A 19671-nucleotide genomic window follows, 5' to 3' on the forward strand; every position below is an offset into this window, starting at 1 on the left:
TGTCTTATTACACCTTGGTTTATAAAAAGGTATTTTGAGGCCTGACCTGACACAAACCAGTTTTCTCTGAAAGTCTGCTTTGACTGAGGGGTGGACTAGATGATCTACAGAGGCCCCTTACAATCTCTACTTTTCAATGATTCTATGAGTTGTAGAAAATAAGGTGTTACCTTATTAAGGTAACGCCTTAATAAGGTGCAAATTCCCTAAATATTTTAGTCCATGATGCATCATTTACTGTATTCTGTATCTAGTTTTAGTAGAAATAAACTGCTGTGTGTTTGAATCCATGCAGTACCTCAGGTTCTTGGATCACCACGGGAAGATGCTTAGCAACACAGATACCTTTTCCTGTGCTACAACTGGTCAAGGGCTACTGTCTGTAGGTGTTAAAATACATGTCAGGAAGGCTGTTGTCCTCCTTTTTGCATAAAGTTGCCTGAGAAATGGTGACTGCTTTCTTCATCCAGCTTCTGCCTGGCTTTAGTCCCGTCTCCTCATTTCCTGGAGGAGGAAAGTGCTTAGCAGAGTGGGAGCTGGAGTTGCCATCCCCATGGGCAAGAAAATAGGTGGCTGCTACTGACTGAGGAATGTGATAATCATGCATAGAACACGACTTGTGTTGTTGCTCAATACTTCATTATTCAGCCCTGTAGCTGTGCTTGATGCCCGAGTAAATTCCTCAGTTAAGAGAGGCACAGCTTACCTGTAACATGTTGGGAAAATGCTTACTGGCCTTGAAAAAAAGAGCTACTATGCCGTGGATTGTTCAAGGAGTGTCTGATAAGAACAGTCCGAGTTCTGTTGTTTTTAGGTCATGAAGATAGCAAACCAGTAGTCCCATAATCTGTAAAAATGCTTTGGGTTTTTCAGGGGATGATCAACTGTTGCACATGCTATCGGGTCTCTTTAATGCCAAGAAAAAGTTGAAAGAGAATGTAAAAAGGGAAGAATTACTGAAGGTCAGTATAATCTTGCAATAATCCTGACAAAAGATTGGTCTCTGTAAATGGCTTTACAAATAATGAATTATGGCAGCTCTGTATGCATACCTGTCTGCCCATTCTCTTGAGGAGTGCAGCCTAGTTTTTCCTTAAGAGCATGAACTTTTCAGTTACAGAAAATGCCTTGATTTTTAAAAGCTATGGTTTAATTTTGTACTATGATGTTGTTATAATTTCTACTGGTGACAGTGTAGGGATTTGTGTGTTTGTATATAGTGTTGTGTATAGTGGTTGTATATAGCCTAGGCTATACCACTTTGAAGTCAAAAGTGGAAATAAGGTAAGTGTAGATGTACTGGTTAGGGTGTTGTCTGTTAAGAGTGGGTGGATGGGAGGGGATGCAGTGTCAGAAGGGAAAAGCTAGGGGTATTTTCCTAGCATTTTTTTCCACATGTAACACTTCTGTCTGTATGAAGCTTAGCAGTAATACACTTCTCCCTTTTACCGAGCTGCAATATACACGCCCTTTAGATGAGGTTGGGAATTTCTGAAACCAAGTTTTTATAACTGGATTGCTTCAACACTTTGGGATTCCTCAGCTGGTTTTTGTCCAAATTCACTTGGTCTACTCACCCAATAAACAGGTTTAAATGCATGTTATCACCATAAACTCAAATTATGTACAGAGAAATTAGATGGTGAGAAAAGCATAGAACAGCTGAAAGGTGATGGCAAATCACTGAATTTTGGGATATAGTAACTATACGTTTTAAGTTTGCCACTAACAGCAGGCTGCCAGATCTGCTTTACCCCTGCTTGTGTTCATAGGGCTATTTTTAAAGAATTACCTTCATTTTGGGTTTCCGGAAGGAAGGGGCTTTTACCTGACATTCTCAAGCTCTTCTGTCTAATCCTGAAGTCCAGGAAATGCTGTGGGTTTTGGTTGGGTTTTTTGGGGGCGGAATGATGTGTGTGTTTTTTTAAAAAGTGAACAAGGCAAATGGGTTTATGTCACACTGAAACTTCTGTAGCATGTCTTGTCCAGTGCCCTGGTGGCACTTCTAGGGTTATTCCCATGCAAGCACACAAACTTAGAAGGCTTTGCTGTTATGTGCCTGAACATCCATCCTGGCTGCAGTTAAGCAGGAAAATGGCAGTTCTCCAGGCTGCTACAAGGGACTTGAAACCTGTTCCTGAGAAGTAGTTGGCAGTTTGTGCTGTACAGAAACAAGTACGATATGCCTGGGGGAGCTCTGCGAGCTGTTGCTCAAAGGGAAGGAGGCTTAGCCCTAGGCTGTGTTGTGGGAGGAAGGAGTGAAGTTTTATACCTAGGAGCTCTGGCCCTTGAAAGGGTATAGCAACAGTTCTTCCTCCCATCTTCAGTGCTGTATTCCAGTCAGTGTGATGCTCCTTCATCTTCGCTGTGGTGCCTATCCAGATACTACAACCAAAAACCCCGATCATTCTGGACATCTTTCTCTTGCCGAGTAAGACAGAACGCCTTCCTCAGCATTACCGTCTTTCTCTTCCACCAGGACAGGTAGGTTTTTAAAACAGCAAATTCTATTATTTTTTGTTTGGGCATCTGACCAATAGTTCTTCTTTCAGTAGCTCCATGAAATTGAGAAATTATGAACTCAGATGATCACTACAAGGCTTTGAATTTCTTGCTCAGAACTGAGCTGCCAACTAGAAGTTATTTGTAGAAAGGTTTTTAAAATCACAGTAAACTGTTTACTAATATCAACATGAAAAACCTGGAAGTCAAGCAAGAAAGTGCTACAGCTACAAATAAACAAGCGTGTTCAAAATACTTTCATAAATAGAACTGGTCATAAGCCACTGAGTGGGTTTGTACAGCAAAACAGTACATTGCAGTATAATTCTTAGAGCATTCAGCTAGGTTTAGATGGCACTTAAATAATCACAACAAAGAAATGCCTTAGTTGTGCTGCATTTGAGTGCAGCCTTTAGATTATCTCTTAATAAAACAGATGACTGGATTTTCAGATTTACAGTAGCAATGATTATGATTTAGATGAGGAAGGACAGAGATCTTTGCTAGATGTTAGCTATCTGGAATCCATTCCTTGCTCTTCTGCTTCTGGCTCAGGAGGATACAATTCATCCAAAATCAGCTCTGCAAGAACAACAAATCATGTTTCAGAGTCATTTACCTACTTTATACAGTGTAATTACATCTGGTATCTGTTTGCATTTTAAAACATACTGACTGTAGAAGGCTACAGCAAACCTTTATCAAGGTTTCATGCAAAACAGGTCTTCATATGCATTTTGTCATACAAACTTCCCCCCTCTTTAATGCCTTTTCAGGCGTTAAAGGAGAGAACTATCTTGGGCAGTCATTAAATTTATCTATTAGTGGAAAATCAGTAAATAGTACATTATTATTTTGCAACTAAGTTTAAAACTAATTTTTGTTCACTGATTTTTTTTTTTTTAAGTCACTAGGACAAAAGCATGGTATTTTATGTTTGAAAGGAAGAACCCAAATGCAGACTACAGGGTTGTAGGCATATGACTGCATCACCCTCCCCAAATTCCCAAGCTGTTATGCCATTTTGGATCCTTCCCAAGCATAACCAGACAAGGTGTTTGGCAAAGTTCTAGAAAACCTTGGAATACTCTAAGCAATCAGAGTAGAGCCCATACTTGGCATACTCTTTGGCATCTCCAGAGAGATCACTGTAACTAATAGTGGCATGCTTGCATCACCTGCCTTACTTATGCAATACGTACACTGACAATGAAGGATTTATCACTCTGGCTCTTAACAAGACCAGATACCTTATCTGGTATCTTGTAGCAAACCCATCTACTGATGAAAGAGCACAAACTTCTCATCAGCTCTACAACATACATGTAAATAATGCCATGAGTGAACAAAGAAAGGGAACTGAGGTACAGGGAGAAGAGGCAATTTCACAGGAGTAGCTCTGTCTAGGAAATGGACACCAGAACAGTGCAAAGCAAGGGGCAAGTCCTGATGGACATGGGCTAGAGAAGATTTCCGAGTAGTGGAGGAATGTTGTGGGTAGAAGAGAGAAAAGGAAGAAAGATGTTAAGGATGAGTGGAGTGGTGGGGAAACAATACAGTTGCAGGGAGAAGGTGTAATGCTATTTGGAGACTTGAAATAATGACTTTTTTTTTTTTTTTAGTAAGGTAATATATAGTGCAGATTGCTTTACTAAAAAGAGTTGGAGTATGGGATTTTGTTGGATCAGATAGTAGGGGCATATCTCTATGGAGAGAAGAACAAGAAAACTATTAAAGAATAGTGCAGTAGTGATTCAGTATAATGAAGATTGAGAAGCACTAGACTATGAATCAAAGGTCTGAGCAACAAACATCCATGGTATTTGGTAGGTTGTACTTGTTAAATGAGGAAAGGGACAGAAGCGGAATTTCTATTTCTGAAGCATGTAAAAAAGCCAGATTACCACTTAGGTTGTTTTACCTTCACAAGCACTCAACTTTTGAGTCTTTCTGAGAATTGCTCTTATGCCCGGCATGGCTTGGTCATATTGATGGAGAACTTCCAAACAGTGTTCATGAAACAGTTTATCTTTCTGAGATAGGCTGTGCAAGAGTAAAAGAGCATCCCGTAAAAACTGAATAATTTGTTCCTTATGTGCACACAAGCTGTTCTCAGATCTTCTAATCTTCATCCACTGTCTGTGTAACATTATAATTAGTGCCTTAACCACCTGCAAGAGAAGTGCCTCAATAAAGTTATAGTAGCTGAAAGCTTAATTCATTATGAACTTTACTAATTAAACTTCCAAATTTCAAAATACTGTCTAGCAGGCAAAAGCAAGGGTCCTAGAAGGTGGCCTCCTTTAAAGTACAGTACATTTCTCTTTCATTTTAGCTAAAAAAAATGGACAAAAAGCTGTTTTAGCATTGAGTACCTTAAAAGTTCTCAGTAAACTCAGCCATTGTAGTGACATACCTCAAGATTACACTGGCACTCTGTACCAGGTAATAAAACTGCTGGACTGGAACTCCGCATAAACCTTGTCAGGAGTCTAACTGTCTGTTACAAAAACATACAGAGTGCATTATAATGAGTACTGGAGTTCTGCAGAATTAGCAAACAAGACTGCAAATAAAGGTACGTAGACATGACATTTCATTATTAACTTCACACATTCTTGTTTTTTCTTAACAGTTGATCTGTATCCCCCCCCCAAAAAATGTTCAAATTTTTTCCCTGTAAAACTTTAAAAAACATAGAATTTCCTCTGCACAGAAACTTCTTTCAATTTCCTGATGAGGAAGGCTAGTGAGGTGCACTGGGCCTTAATTTACTTCATACAAATAATGTTTACACTGAATATAACAATGTAGGTAGGGGTATAATGAAAATGGTTGAAAATTCTTTCAAATGAGAGCAGGAGCAGAACAAGTAGTAGAACCTCAAAGAAGTCACCACTGCCAGAACAAACAGTACAAGTTTAAAAGCTATTCTTTCTATATATAAAAAAGCCAGTATTTCCACTGAATACAATTAATATAATCCTAAATTGCTAAGACTGCCTTTTCTATGTAGTAACTCATAAGATACAGTTTAGAATTAATCAAGTCAAAATGAATTATAGATCTTGCTTCCTTTTACTCAATCTAAAAGCAAAATAAAGCTTAGTGTTGAATATTTACAGCCATCTGAGGATCTTTCTTCCTCTTTCAGTGACTTAACTGTTATGACTGATGTTCTCTTGACCAGTTACTGATTCAGTTTCAAGCAGCTACTCTTGCAAATCAGTGTAATCCCTTACTGCAAGCCAGTACTTTCTGTTCTATTTTAGTTGGAGAAAGAACTTGTTTTCAGACCATTTGTGCACTCCCCTGCTCCTCCCACTCCCCCAGCTGGAGACAGCAGGAAAAAGCATATGAACAAGCAGCAGAGGTTGGTTACCTCTTGTTCCAGCTGAAGCCAAAGCATTTCAGATGCTGATTTATCTGGTCTTGATGTAATATACATGTACAGGGCAAGAAGAAGGCAGGTGTCTAAAACAGAGATAACTTTGTAACTAGTCACACTTTGTGTGACAAAACTAAATTTTATCCTAAACAAGACAACATTTCAGAAAATACATGAAGTGCTATGCTGGGACTTGTGATACAGGCTCAACTTCTTGCTTAACTTCAGACATCTTAAGCGGTGCTGAAGAAATCAGTATCCCTAAACTCTATAAACGCGTTTGTGGTAATACAGACCTTCATTCATAAGGAATTGGACAAAAACTACTTGTCATGAAGAGTACTGGAATCCCTAAACTCGGTGGTATCATGCATGCAGATAAATTTCAAAACTCCTTCAAAAGCCTTTTTTCCCCCCCCTCATCAACATTAAATATTAATCTGGAAAGTAGTTTTAAAAATTGACATGGGTATAAAAGCACTGTATGTAGACATATACTACAAGACATAATACTCTTCAAAAAATAACTGAAACACTAAAGTTTTCAGGTAACATAGGAGACTATTTGGGCTTTTAACACTTTGGAGCGAGGCCTGTTTGCACTGCTTTTAGTCATGCTAACTACTGTTCACCTGGTAAGTTATCTGTGTAATGAAGTCTTTTACCTGAATGAGAACAAAGTTGAACAATCAGTGTATGGTGTTGAGCAAGAATAGACAACAGTCTCACGGTCAAAAGGACAGCAGGCAAAGGGGTCTCTGGACAGAGACAATGGAGCAGTATCTGGCTACTCAGTAACTGCTGAAAACTTCAAAAGAAAACAAGAGTTAGAAATGGGAAATGCACTGACAGGTTGAAAAGACACTATTTCTTGTACACATCATCAGAATGTGTGCCTTTTCAGTCATTCAAAACATACCTGATCCCAATTTGTGTGTCATACATAAAATGTATACTGAAAACCATGTTCAGTTACATTTGGCAGTCATTCTGCAATTGATACTATGGTTGTGTATATCAGACCATTAGCAAATTAAATGTCTCACTTTTGAGAGTGGCATTTTACCTACCAGAATGAGACCATGTGCTTTCATTCCTTATGCGTCTCCCAGCAATCTTGAAAAACCCAAAATGAATGTTACAGATACTCTGATCAACTGCATATGGCCTTAAGAAGTTTTCTGACTTTCAGGTGATGGCTATGCAATGAGGCAACAGATCTGCTTCATATAAATGTCATCAGCAAATCTTGTTACAGATCATGAGTAATGTTATCATATTCATTAGCAGCAAAGGCAGTAGAAAGATCCTCAACTGCTTCTCAAAGGTGATCTGAAAATTCTCTTGTACATATCAAAACTTCTGCTGTCATCTGTACAAATTAGTTTCAACAGGGAATAAAAATTGCTAGACAGCAGTCTGAAATAATTGTAAACCTATTGCTGACTTACATTATTAGCAAGTCCATTGTTGCATTTTCAGCTAATTTCACCAAAACCTTTAGGCTTTGGTTCAGTATCCTGTCAGTCTGGGAGCCTTTTGCAGCAGAAAAAGCTAAAACCTGAAGCAGCTTTTTAAATAAGGAATGTTGAGGTTGATCATTATTGGGAGCATCCTGTGGAGCTACAGGCAGCCCTCCTTGTGTCCTGGTATCTTCTTTATCATCACACTGGTTATCATGCAACACCTTTTTGTCCATCTTGGAAACCTGTTCATCTCCAGCAGCAGCACTTTCTTCCGCTTCAGTAGATAGCAACAAGTGGACTACATCCCAGCTATACAATGCCAAATAATAAAGAATACCCAGTGATATAACTGTAGTTTCTTCAAGAGGCAACCTGAAGTCCTCCTTACTTGACACCATATTTGTGTTGGCTCTGGAAGAAGCAGCTGAATGGTTTCCACAAGAACCATTTACTGGCTTGTCTGCCAGTTGTACTGCTTGACAGTATGCACCAATATGGTGTTCTACCAAGGGCAAGAGGTGCACAGCACCTCGGATCTTGCAGTGTGTGACATGCAACTCTGTCTGGCTTTCTGTTTGGCCTCCTTCAGATAATCCTCCATCCATAGCAATCAAGTTCAATCCTGTTACAGCAAGGTTTTGAGCTTCTTGCAAGGATCCACGACCAGCAATTTCTTCTTGAGTTGTCCTGCTACTGGGTAGGTGTGTGGACTTCCTATCCAAATAAAGTTGAAAAAAGGGAAAGACTTCAGAAGAAAAGGCAGAGAACATAGTTGGAATTTGAGTTACTCATATTCTGAATCAAATAATGGAAAGGCGAGAGAGTAACAAGAGATGTCTTTCCAAAAGAAAATGTAAACTGGGGAAAAGAATACAAACCCAACCTACTCCTTGACACCTGGTATATAATTATTATGTATATAATGATCCATTAATTACATAATTAACCCAGTTTATCACTTAAGTGTTGTCCCTGTTTAGTATATATGATGATCATGATGTTCCAAATTGAATGGTCCAAGCAAAACAGCATGTAACAAAAGGAATGAGCTATCCTTTGTGAATAAGCATTTCTCAGTATAGAGAATGCCACTATCCTAAGAACATGTCACATGCAATTTAACAAAAATAAGTAAAACTTACGTATCCAAATAGTTGAGCTGCAATGCAGCTCCAGGTAGAGGCTCAGAGTTACTGCTAAGGAGATGGCAGAGTCCTAGTAATGACCCAGGGACAATGGGCTGTTTCATCAGTGCATTTAGTAAGATAGAACCTGAAAGGATGCACAAATAGCTTTGGAGTAGCTTTACCATGTCAACAACAGTAAAACCATGATTTTTCAAATTATTAACCTTATTTATAGTGATCTCAACCTCAAAATACCTTTTCCATTACAAATCATCTTCTCTGCAAGAGAATGATTTCCAGAAAAATGAATTTATGACTTGAAAATTAACCAAACTATACTTAGAGGTACTTTAATTACAATCCAGTATTATCAAAACAGCTCAAGCCAGGTAATTGTATATTTCAGTTATCCTGATGATTTGCTCTCCATGTTCCAGTTGAGACATTAAAATTACATGACGCAATTCTGCATTGGAAATAAAATAGTACCTTGCAGAATTCCTAGTGTTGATGGTTGTAAATGGCATTTAAAACAAAAACCAAAACAAAAGGTGCATTTTTTCTGTTTTTATACTGGTTTACAATAAAAAGTGTAATATATTAATGCTGGAAGAACTAGCCTGTAATAAGTTGCCTTTTGATCTGTATCCTTCCATAAAGCAAAAACCAAATCCAGGCAAACTTTTTTCTTAAAGTAACAATGTAAGAATGTTGTTGGGATACAAGATAATATAATCTGAAGTGTTGTACTGCAAAGTCACAATGTTAAACAGTGACTATCTAAACACCACTGTCTACTGTGCAGTGGCACTGTACGTAGCAGGCTTCTCAGCACAATACTGCTTAGTCAAGGCAACGAAGCTGCTCTACAGAGATGCTCACTATTTCTATATGAACAAAATTAAGTTACCTTGTGTGTTTCGTTTAGGTACAGAGTTGTAGGAACCATTTTTTCCAATAGCTTCATACTTCAGGGGTAATACTTCAGGATGGGTTATCTTACTATCTAAAACAAACAGTTATTATGAGTCAAATAAGAGAACTACATTTCTTATGTATCTGTGCCTATCCTTTACCCACATTCTGTTAGCCACAGCTGTTACAGAGTAAGAAAACAGGCAGCAGACCAGTAAAAAACTGGTATAACTCAAATATGTCAAAACAATAGTAAAAGCTGTATGAAGTAGAATTGCTCCCCAAATTAAATTAGAGGAGTGAATAAAATTTCAGCTTTACTGTCAGATGTTCCAGATTGTTCAGTGCTATTGCTCTCAACTTTTGTTTTAGAAAAATCCCCAATACCTTAAGTTGAATTCCCACGAGTAGAGATTAACAGAGGCACACTGAGTGTTGTTACCGTAATGAATAGTCAAGAGGCTGAATAAGTAGCAATACTAATGCTTTAAGGCTACTGTATTTTTCTTTTTGATAGAGTTCATAGTGCTGATCCAATTTAAGACTGAATACTGTAACTGACAGTAACATCTCAGATTTTTCATGACTCCTCCTCTAAGGATTAGTTGATGATACCCAAATGTTTTCCCATTTATTATTTCACATCAGAAACATGGCCCCACAATTTTGCTTCATATAATAGCAATCTTCAAATACATGAATATATTAATTTCTTAAGCTTTACTCAATTAATTTCAAGATACACCTTTGTGAGAATTACATAAAAGAGGAAATGAGTGTACTGTTTCAGTTGCTTCTTTCAATATGGCTAAGTATGTACCCTTTAAAATAAACTCCCCCTAAAGGCCAGCTTTAAAGCGAAAACCACAAGAACACAAAAAATGTATTAGCTGACTAACAGACAAATTCAAGAAATAGGCAAATCATTTCCTGATCTTCACTAACCAAAGAGAAAAGCAGATTAACAATCTGAGTATTTCAGTTCATCATATAATAAATGGAAGTTTTTACGATGGCCAGTAGCCACTTCCTTGTTGCCATCTTTGCATCTGGTACATAGGCATTACAGGGTGTGAATCAAAATGATCTTAATGCAAATTTCAGTCAGCTATTTCATGCCAACTGGTATAAAAAGGAAAGAAATTTAAGCAAAACCAAAATGTAACAAATACGTGTTTGTTTTTCTCTACATCAAACTTACTGAAACCGTTCAGTCACATAGTATAAAACTCCTTATCTAAGGCAGAATGTTCAGATGCAGCTAAAAATGTTGCAAGTTGCATACATGTTTACCTTCTTTGATCAAAGTACTTGGGGCAATCAGATTTCCTGAAGAACACGATGGTCTAGCAGACATTTCAGCACTGAAGGATGCCTTTGTAGGAAAAGATCTTTTTTCAGGCGGCACAGAACATCCTTCTGGTGTTGCTTGTATTGCAAAGTTCTTTTTAGGGCTAAAATAGAAATCAAACACTAGAATCAATCAGTATTTCTTTTGTATTTAGTTTACTAAGCAATAAACAAGGATCTGTTTGCATCGATGTTTGAAAGGTACTTCACTATTAACTCTCCGCAGGTTTGTCACAAATGCAATGAAAGCTCTTTGTGAGCAAAATCCACAGAGGTCAACAGACTTTTTAAGTTGTGTTTTTTTAAGACAATGGAGCTAAAAGTTACATGAAGAAAGAAAACCTCTTCAATAGTTTAAGCACACATATTGTAAAAAAGGAACACAAACTCATTTTCCAAAGCTCCTACCTTGGTGTTAAAACTGTCTGAATAACATGCTTATTTCTTTCACACTTCTGAAGTTGTGTTCTTAATTCACTCATTTCTGCATCTTTGAACTGCAGCTCTGACTGTAATGACAGCAACTGAAAGAGGAATTAAAAAGACAGTTTTACTGAATAATTCAGAGGTGTCATAACTGCCAAGCAACTAGAATTACCGTAAGATTTCAAGATTACCATCTACTTACTGTGAACCCTGCACAGATCTCCATTTTTATGTATGCCAGTGCAACTAATACTACCTTAGAACCAAACACCAGAAGTTCAGGCAAGAAGCATATGACTTGTGAAGACAGAACAAGTGCCACGCAGAGCACTACTACAGTGAGGCCATTAACAGCAGAGTAAACAGGACAAAGGCAGCCACTGTCTCTTCAGGGCTTTCAGAAAAATGACTGCAACAGGAATAGCACTCTGATCAGTTATAAAGCATGTTCTGTTGCTTTTTTTCACTTTAAAATACATTCCAATTTTAATGTTCTTGGGATTGCTTAAACAACAAATAAAAGTAAATGAAAATCTCTACCACTTGAATTTTACTTTCATTTTGACAGAAGAAAACCTGCAGCAGATTCTTACAAATGCTTTCTTCTAGATGAAGGAAGCATATATAATTTGGAAATTCCACACAACTGTTCTTCCTTTGCTAGATGATCTGTCATACTAAGTCATAAAATTAGCTTCTGCATGTGACATGCAGGTAATTGACACAGTTACAAACCTTTTTGGAGAACTCTTTTTCTTTTTCACTTAAGATCTGAGATTTTTGCTGTTCCAATAGCATGTATGATCTTTTCTGTTCCTCCATAGCATACTCCATCTGCTGCATCGAGTCACGCAAAATTTTAATTTCTCCATTTTTAGTAAGAATTTCATCCTGCATTTCTTTCAGCTGCAAGCAGATGCATTTCATCAGAAGATGCATATAACCAGAAGCAGGTATTTATATCATCATATGGGTCAAAAATCAGGTATATTTATACTTTCTAAAGAGAAAAATTTTCCTGTAGCCCAGTGCACAAATTCTGCAATGTTGCTTCTAATCTTTTCCTGGTTAAATCATGCTCAGCTACTGTTTTTTCTAACAGAATTATAAAATGACAGCAAAGGCACATTTTCATATGCCATTGTAGTACCTGTCAGAGAGCATCCTTTTCCTTCCCCTTCTCTGTGATTATGTTCTTTTTTTTGGTAAATATTCTACTCACATCAATAATTTATTCATTGTTTGGATGATAATGATGATAATACTTCACTAGCATGGCAGCCAACAAGCATGCTGTCCTCAGACAAGCTACCACCCCCAGACTGTATCTTCACCACATATATAGTCTCTAATACTTTCTGAACAACCATCTCACTCAGAGACAAGACTTTGGAGGGAGAATACAATTGTTACTCAAGGAAAGCGTGGAGAAAGGGCAGAAATACACCTCTACCCCACTGTATAAAGTTATGGTTCACCCCCATGTTGAACGTGGTGTACAGGTAGGAGCTTCCACAGTAAAGGATATAAAAGAGCTGGGAAAGATTCAGACACCAGAGGTAAGGGTGATGAAAGAATACACTATAAACTAAATACACATGTAATATTTCTGGATCAGGAACTACCTACATGAAATTTTACCAGAGGGTAAAGGACTTTTCCCGTAAAAATCATAAACTTGCTCAGGTCTTATATTCTTCTTAAGCTGTCTGCCAAAAAAAGGATGGACTTAGCGTGGGCATTTGCACCTTCTTACTTTTCTGCATCTATTTCTTCCCCATTCCATAAGGGATCATCATATAAGTAACAGAACACAATTTATAAATCATTTTCTGAAATCTTTAAGTTTCACAGAACAAGGTGCTGGCTAGGTGACAGGACAAAGGAGAACTCATTTAAGGGGAAACAGGTAAAAATTAGTATTTGATAACCCAAAATGACCAAGAAATAAAATGTTGCTCTCATATTGAATACTACTAGAGCTGTTTCTAGTACTATGCTTTTAATAGATCCATGGATTTCAAACATTACTAGTCAACAATAAGAATTAAATACTCGGAACCGAACTTATCCCACCTTTCAGTTAACCTTATAAAAAATATGTCATATTTGGAAAGGGGGGAAGAACTGCTGACCTTCTGTTTAATTTCTTCATGCTGCGTTTGCAGGACTTCGAACTGGAAGGCATCTCTCACCAGGCTATCTTCTGTACTGCTTCCTGCTGCAGAAAAAAGCCAAGATCCGTTCTGAAGCACGGATGATGTATGTATATCAGCAATGACTGAACATATTATTTACTGTTACACACCTCTGAGTATCATAAGAATTATACTGTCACTACAAATAGGTAAACCGCACGCGTCTCGTCACCACGTAACTCTGCTTTAGCGCTTGTCTATCAACCCTTAAGGAGATCACACCCGTGCTCTAGCCACACCGCCAGGCCGCACGGACACACCGACCTGGCAGCTTCCTCCCCGCTGCGGGAGCTCCGTTCCGGGGCAGCCCCGCCGCCACCCGCCGCTCGGCGCCGCTCGGTCCGAAGCCGCCCCACTCGTGTTTCGGGGGTCCGGTGGCGGCCTCCGGGGACAGCGCCTGAGAAGCCAAGATGTCGATCTCCTCCAGGTCGTCCGCCGTAAAGTCGTCACTGTCTCCGAAGAGATCTCCCGGCCCCTCGTGGCGCCCCGCCGGCCCCGCGCTCTTGGGGCGCTTGTACGGCGGGAAGCCGTTCTCCAGGGCCCCGCCAAAGCCCGCCATGGCCGGAAGGGCGGCTGCGGCTCCGGCCCAGCCCTCCCCGCACAGCACCGGGCCGCTCCGCTTCCGCGGCCCGAGCTGGGGCTGGGCAGCCATGGCACGGATGCACCGGGCACCGGAACCGCCGCGGACAGCGCCAACGCGCTCCACGTCGCGCGCCAATCACTGCCGGGCAGAGCTTCCCTCAGACCAATGGGAGCGCGGCAGGGACTTCAACGACTCCCGGGGGACAAAACCGAACATCGGCGCGCAGCGATTGGCAGCGGCCACCTGCGCTGTAAGCGGCTCGCTGATTGGCCGTCCGGCCGGGTCGCGGACAGGCGCGAGCGGGGAAGTTTGTTCTGTTAGCAGCTTGAGGGACGGGCTGCTGACGTCAGAGCGTTAGACGGTGATGTCATATCCCGTCGCGTTGAGGGGGTGGCCTGCTGACGTAACGCTGAGCTGCGGCGTGGCGGCACCTGCGCCTCGTGTAGCCGTCACTGGCGTCATGACAGCGTGAACTCCCCCCCGCCTCCCTGGTGAGGCCGCGTCTGGAGAACTGTGTCCAGTGCTGGGCTCCTTGGTACAAGACAGACAAGGAGCTGCTGGAGAGGGTCCATTGGAGGCCACAAGGGTGGTGAGGGGTCCGGAGCATCTCTCCCATGAGGAGAGATCTCAGGAGCTGGGCCTGGTTAGGCTAGAGGAGAGCAGACTGGGAGGAGATCTTATTAATGCAGATCAGTATCTCAAAAGTGGGTGCCAGGAGGATGATGTCAGACTTTCCAGTGGTGCCCAGCAACAGGACGAGGAGCTGTGGCCATAAACTAAAGCACAAGAACTTTCACCTCAACATGAGGAAGAACTTCTTGACCTTGAGGGTGGCAGAGCACTGGCACAGGCTACCCAGGGGGGTTGTAGAGTGTCCCTCTCTCAAGACATTCAACATGTTCCTGTGTAACCTGCTCTGGGTGGCCCTGCCTTGTCAGGGGGTTGGACTGGATGATCTCCAAAGTCCCTTCCAACCCGAATGATTCTGTGGTCCTGTGATCGCTCAGCAAGGCCAGGTTAGTGATGTCATGAGCAGAACCTGCTGGGCAGGGTTGTCAGGCTGCTGGGTGCCTACCTCCCCAGCAGAGGTTCACAGAAAACCCCTGCAGACACCTCTTCTTGTGCTGGCAGCCATCGCTGCTCCTTCCTCCTTGCATGGGCTTCCTCTGGCAGCTGTGGTGGGACAGGAGGCCGCAGACATGCAGGTGGTTTTGTTTATTCCCCAGGGGAATGTGAGACACGAGACTGTAAGGAAAGGAAATTACTCCAACTCAACCAACTCAACACTTACAGAAACCAGGAAGTACTCTAACGTTCTGTTGCAGACTCAAAGGGGTGTTGTCATTCTCTTTTTTTTTTAAATTGCATTAGTTGCTCTAATAGAAGACCACTCCTAATCTAATACTTGAGTCTTTAGAACAGCCCATTACAAAAATAAAGCATTACCTCCTGTGAGCTCCCAGCTATGTTGGTAAACTTTTCAAGTTTAGACTAGACAATAGCCTTGCAGCACATTTTAAAAACAGGGTTAATAACAATTTTCAGTGCTATAAATCAGTTTACAAATCCCCTGGTGGCCTTTGAGAAACAATGTGCTGTTAGTATATTTCCAAAGCTTTCACAGAATTCTGATTTCTCTTGTTCATTTCTCTGTTTCCCTCTATATGCAGAAAAGCTTAAATAATGACTAGACTGTAGTTTGCTTTATCAATGCACTGCTCTGGCATAAGCAGCGGTAGCCTCTGATAAGCCAGTGAAGCCAAAAGAAATCCCTAAGGGTCAATGCTGTCAGCTGTGCTGGCTCATCCCACGTTCTCTGCTAGAGTGACAGCAGGTGATCCCTCTGAACTTCAGCAGGTGGGATTGCTGCATCTCATCAGGATAAAAGGGGCAGTTTCCTAGAGCACACCACTTGTGTCACTTTAGTTCTGAGGTATTAACTTAAGGATTTCTTTTTGTTTTTCTAAGAAGTTATATTTTTATTAATTTCTATACCAAGCTTGGAAAGTTATGGAGCGATTTGATGCTTACATCATTGGTGGTACCATTATTTATATTTGGAAATACTCTTTTTCTTCAATGGGAGTGTAATTCATGTCATTGTGTTCTAACAATAAAGAAAAGGTAATTCTTCCTTTTAGGAATTTATTTGATTAGATGCTTAGAAAGAAATGATTCAGAGATAGAATGAAAATAGAATTGCTTGTTCTGTTTAAAACCTCTTCTTGCAGGTTCTAGTGCTCTGTTTGTCATCTATGTTTATAGAGACAGGTAACAAGCTTAATTTAAGTAATTGAAAATGAACTTGATTTAGACTATGTTTGGTCTTAATGCTGCTTTTTTTAATACATAAAGAAATAGGCTAGTGCTATCATTATTATTACTGTTTTTACATAACAGCATACTGTGTGATATAGCTTCAGCTTTCCCTTATCCTTTTCCTCTAGCTGAAGAAAAATGGAATGATAGAATGCTTCCACACACTTCATTTTTTAAGATAGTTATTAAAAAAATTAATAAGGTAAGCTAAGATACTATTTTCTTCTACTCCAGGGGTTCCTGCTAACGAAAGGACTTGCAGATGAACAGAATAACAACAACAAAGTAAGTTTGAGTTGATGACTTAAAGTATTCTCTGTGAAAGAAGGTTGTTATGTGTAGTAGTTGTTGCAGGCATTATGTAACTGCCATCTAGTCTGTAGTATGAATTATGTGGGTGGCACCTCCACAGGGCTTGGCCGGAGGTTCCTGCTCAAAGATGAGTTTGTGAACCTACTGAGTAAAGGAGCAGTTTGTTTATTGGATGTGCAGAGCAGCTTGAGCTGGGTGTCTCCAAAGGAGAATCACTGCAGCAGATCGTGTACCCCAGTTATACCTCTACAGGCAGGTTTCCTGGAATGTACCACCTGTTCCCCTCTCCATTCTGGTCAGAGGGTTCTTGATTTCTTACTGGTTTTCTTGGTCATTGGGCTGGCTGCCTTCTGAAATAACCTCATTCCTGGGGAGTTTTTTCCTTGGTTCTTTTCTTTCTTGCTTATATCTGCTGGTTTTGTATTTGCAGCATTAGTTTTATGAAAAAATCTTATTCTTGGTCAGCTTTTGCAGCCTATGGCTTTAACTACTTCAGTTTCTAGTACTAAACAAGGTTATTAATCCTAACAATTCCCAGCTGCAGTGCTAACTTACTGCTTCTGCTATCTGTGGGATGAGGCTTCACAACTCCAAGCCATGGAAATCTTCCAGCAAATGGAGGAAAGCAACCAAACAAAAACCCTAGAAGCTTGTGGTTTTTTTTTTTCTGTTATTTTGTTGCTTTTTTATTTGTTTCCTCACACCTCCCTACCCCCTCCGCCCCGTATATGAATAATTAAAATTCATTTCTAATGAGAAATAACATGTCAATGGCTACTGCTAAATCTTTCTGGAACAGTGTTTCCACATTGTTGTTTAATTACAATTCCAGTACTCTCTAAACCAGGCTATTTATATAAGTGGTTAGCTTAAGAATTGGCAAATGACTAGTTTCTTGATAAACCCTTCCCAGAGTTTGTTTTAAATACTATTGCCTATGGAACCATTTATTTTCTGTCAGGGCAATTAAATAGTTATGTATCTGTTGATTTCTTCTTGTCTTTCTGTGGCTTTGCTTGCCTTGAGCCTTAAATGTGAGAATACAAGAAATCGAAGTGTGACTTTAATGTTACCTGGTAACTGCAGCACCTTTTTGTTTTTACTGCCAGACCTTCTTACCTTCTTCCTTCAATTGAATGTTCCACTCTGGACTAGTGGATCCAGGTGCAGGAGCTATATCTAGTGAGCATTTGCTCTGTGTTAGCAGTGGTATAACATTAACTCTTTACTCTTGTAGTATTTTTAGCTAGCTTTCATTTGCTTGCTTAGAAAGCTTTTCCACTCTGGTCTCTACTTAAGTTTCTCACAAGTGAGTTAAAACCAGTTCCCTTAATATCTGCCCTTGCTTTGGCAGAGCCTTGTTTGACTGACTTTGAGTAAAATCAAACTGTATATAATTGGGAATTTGTGCACGTATTCCAGTAAGTCCATGGAGCCTGGAAGGGGGAAGCTCTTTAGCATTATGCATTATGCTTAATAATGTACGTCTGGATTTTTACCATTCTTAGTGCTGTTAACCATAATCTTATGTCTATTCTGGATACTTATAAGAATTTTGTAACTTCAGTGGAAGCATTGTTTCTCTGTCCACTTATTTACTGGAACTGGAAATGAGTAGCTGTCTTACTGCATTTGTGATAGTGTGTTGGAAGCTTTGATGTCATGTGGTGACTGTGTCTGCTCAAACATAGGGTGATACAGTCCAAGTGTGCCTGGACAGCTTTTCTAGTGATGTCTTTAAAACTGGAGAGCTGGGGTTTGTGTTCTGATTCTCAAAACACTGAAAAAAAGAGTGAAGTAATTGGATGACTGCGATGTCCAGGGATCAGCAGAGATAAAATGGTTTCACTTAATTTGTGAAGTTTGAGGTACTGAAATGCAACTCCAGTGAGAACTTACTCTTACTAGAATTTACATTTATTTTATTAAAGCATCTTGATCCAGGCGTGAGGCATGGTTAGGAGAGGAGGTAGTCTAGTGGTAAGAGCTGTGAGTAAGAAGTAAAGCATAGAAATCTTTTCCTGAAGGTGAAGTAAGTTGATATTTTAACTTCTTTGACAAAAATCTCTTTGGTTAGGCTACCAAATAGCATACAGAATTACACTCTAGCCAGGTGGTGAAGTGGGAGCATTAAACTAAGTGATAGCACTTGAGTTTTGGATAAATGTCTTTGCCCTTCTTTGGCCCTGTTGCTTGCTGTTGGGGAAAACGAAGGGTAAGAAATCTTGAATGTCTTAATTGAGTTACAAGTGAGGAGGCACTATGTGAGTTCTAATGCTGTCATATTGTTAATAAAAAAAAAAAAACAACTTGTTGTCGTGGTTTAAACCCAGTCAGGTAACTCGTTCACTCACTCCAACCCCCTTCTTGCCCTCCCCCTGCTCTTGGAGGGATGGAGAGGAGAATCGAAAAGAATGCAACTCCCACAGGTTGAGATACGAACAGTTTAGTAACTGAGGTATAACGCAAATCACTGCTGCTACCACCAGTGATAATAATGATAAAGGAAATAACAAGGGAAGAGAATACAACACCTCAGCACCAGCCGACCGATAACTCGCCCCCCTCAGCCTGACCAAGCACCGACCCATACCTCCTCCAACCCTGCAGTCTCCCAGCCCTTCCGGCTAACTCCCAGTTACATCCTGGGCATGACATGCTGTGGTATGGAGTTATATATAGTGGCTTACTCTTTATATTCTTGGAATGGATTAAAACAAAAGCTGACCCCTTAGACTTGCCTTCTCTCATTCTGTGGATTTGGATAGGTTTTACTTATTGATGCATAATCCAGCATCATCTGAATCCAGCCTGGATGCAGAAGCATCCTAGCTTCAGAGAGCTCTGCATCTGAGCTGATAAAACCCACTTGAGCTTATGACCTCATGTGCTTGGCATAGTGAGATTGCTGCAACAATCAAGCTGTTACGTCTCCACAGACCTTGGATGTGTGCCATGGGTTAGTGGTGGTCCGGGCAGTGCTGGGGTAATGCTTGGATTTGATCATCTTAAAGGTCTTTCCCAACCTAGCTGATTCTATGATTCTATGTGTCGTTTGTGTCGTTAGGAAGAATGTATTTCTAAG

At 40.2% G+C, this 19671-nt stretch overlaps 1 protein-coding gene and 1 long non-coding RNA gene across 5 annotated transcripts; one reads left to right on the plus strand and one right to left on the minus strand.

Moving 5' to 3' along the window:
* The first annotated feature begins 448 nt into the window (after positions 1-448).
* LOC134169816 (uncharacterized) lies at positions 449-6060 on the plus strand. Its single transcript, XR_009967018.1, has 2 exons — positions 449-962; positions 5775-6060. It is a non-coding gene; the product is annotated as an uncharacterized LOC134169816 (long non-coding RNA).
* On the minus strand, positions 2656-14077 carry ATRIP (ATR interacting protein). 4 transcript variants are annotated; one of them, XM_062630662.1, is made up of 13 exons: positions 13637-14076; positions 13310-13392; positions 11910-12080; positions 11157-11272; positions 10692-10852; positions 9394-9489; positions 8499-8628; positions 7342-8070; positions 6556-6698; positions 5885-5976; positions 4919-5002; positions 4424-4673; positions 2656-3084 (listed from the first exon to the last, which is right to left on the minus strand). In XM_062630662.1, exons 1-13 carry the CDS (start codon positions 14022-14024, stop codon positions 3017-3019), a joined length of 2511 nt encoding a protein of 836 aa, XP_062486646.1. In that variant the 5' UTR covers positions 14025-14076; the 3' UTR covers positions 2656-3016. The 4 variants fall into 4 exon arrangements, with proteins under 4 accessions (XP_062486646.1, XP_062486645.1, XP_062486648.1 ...); XM_062630661.1 differs by having other exon boundaries at positions 13310-13395; XM_062630664.1 differs by lacking the exon at positions 13637-14076 and adding an exon at positions 13483-13618 and having other exon boundaries at positions 13310-13395.
* Positions 14078-19671: the final 5594 nt, after the last annotated feature.

Source organism: Pezoporus occidentalis, unplaced genomic scaffold (assembly GCF_034315485.1).
Source record: "Pezoporus occidentalis ecotype Australia unplaced genomic scaffold, CSIRO_AGI_Poc_V1 ctg359, whole genome shotgun sequence".
Classification (NCBI taxonomy): domain Eukaryota; kingdom Metazoa; phylum Chordata; class Aves; order Psittaciformes; family Psittacidae; genus Pezoporus; species Pezoporus occidentalis.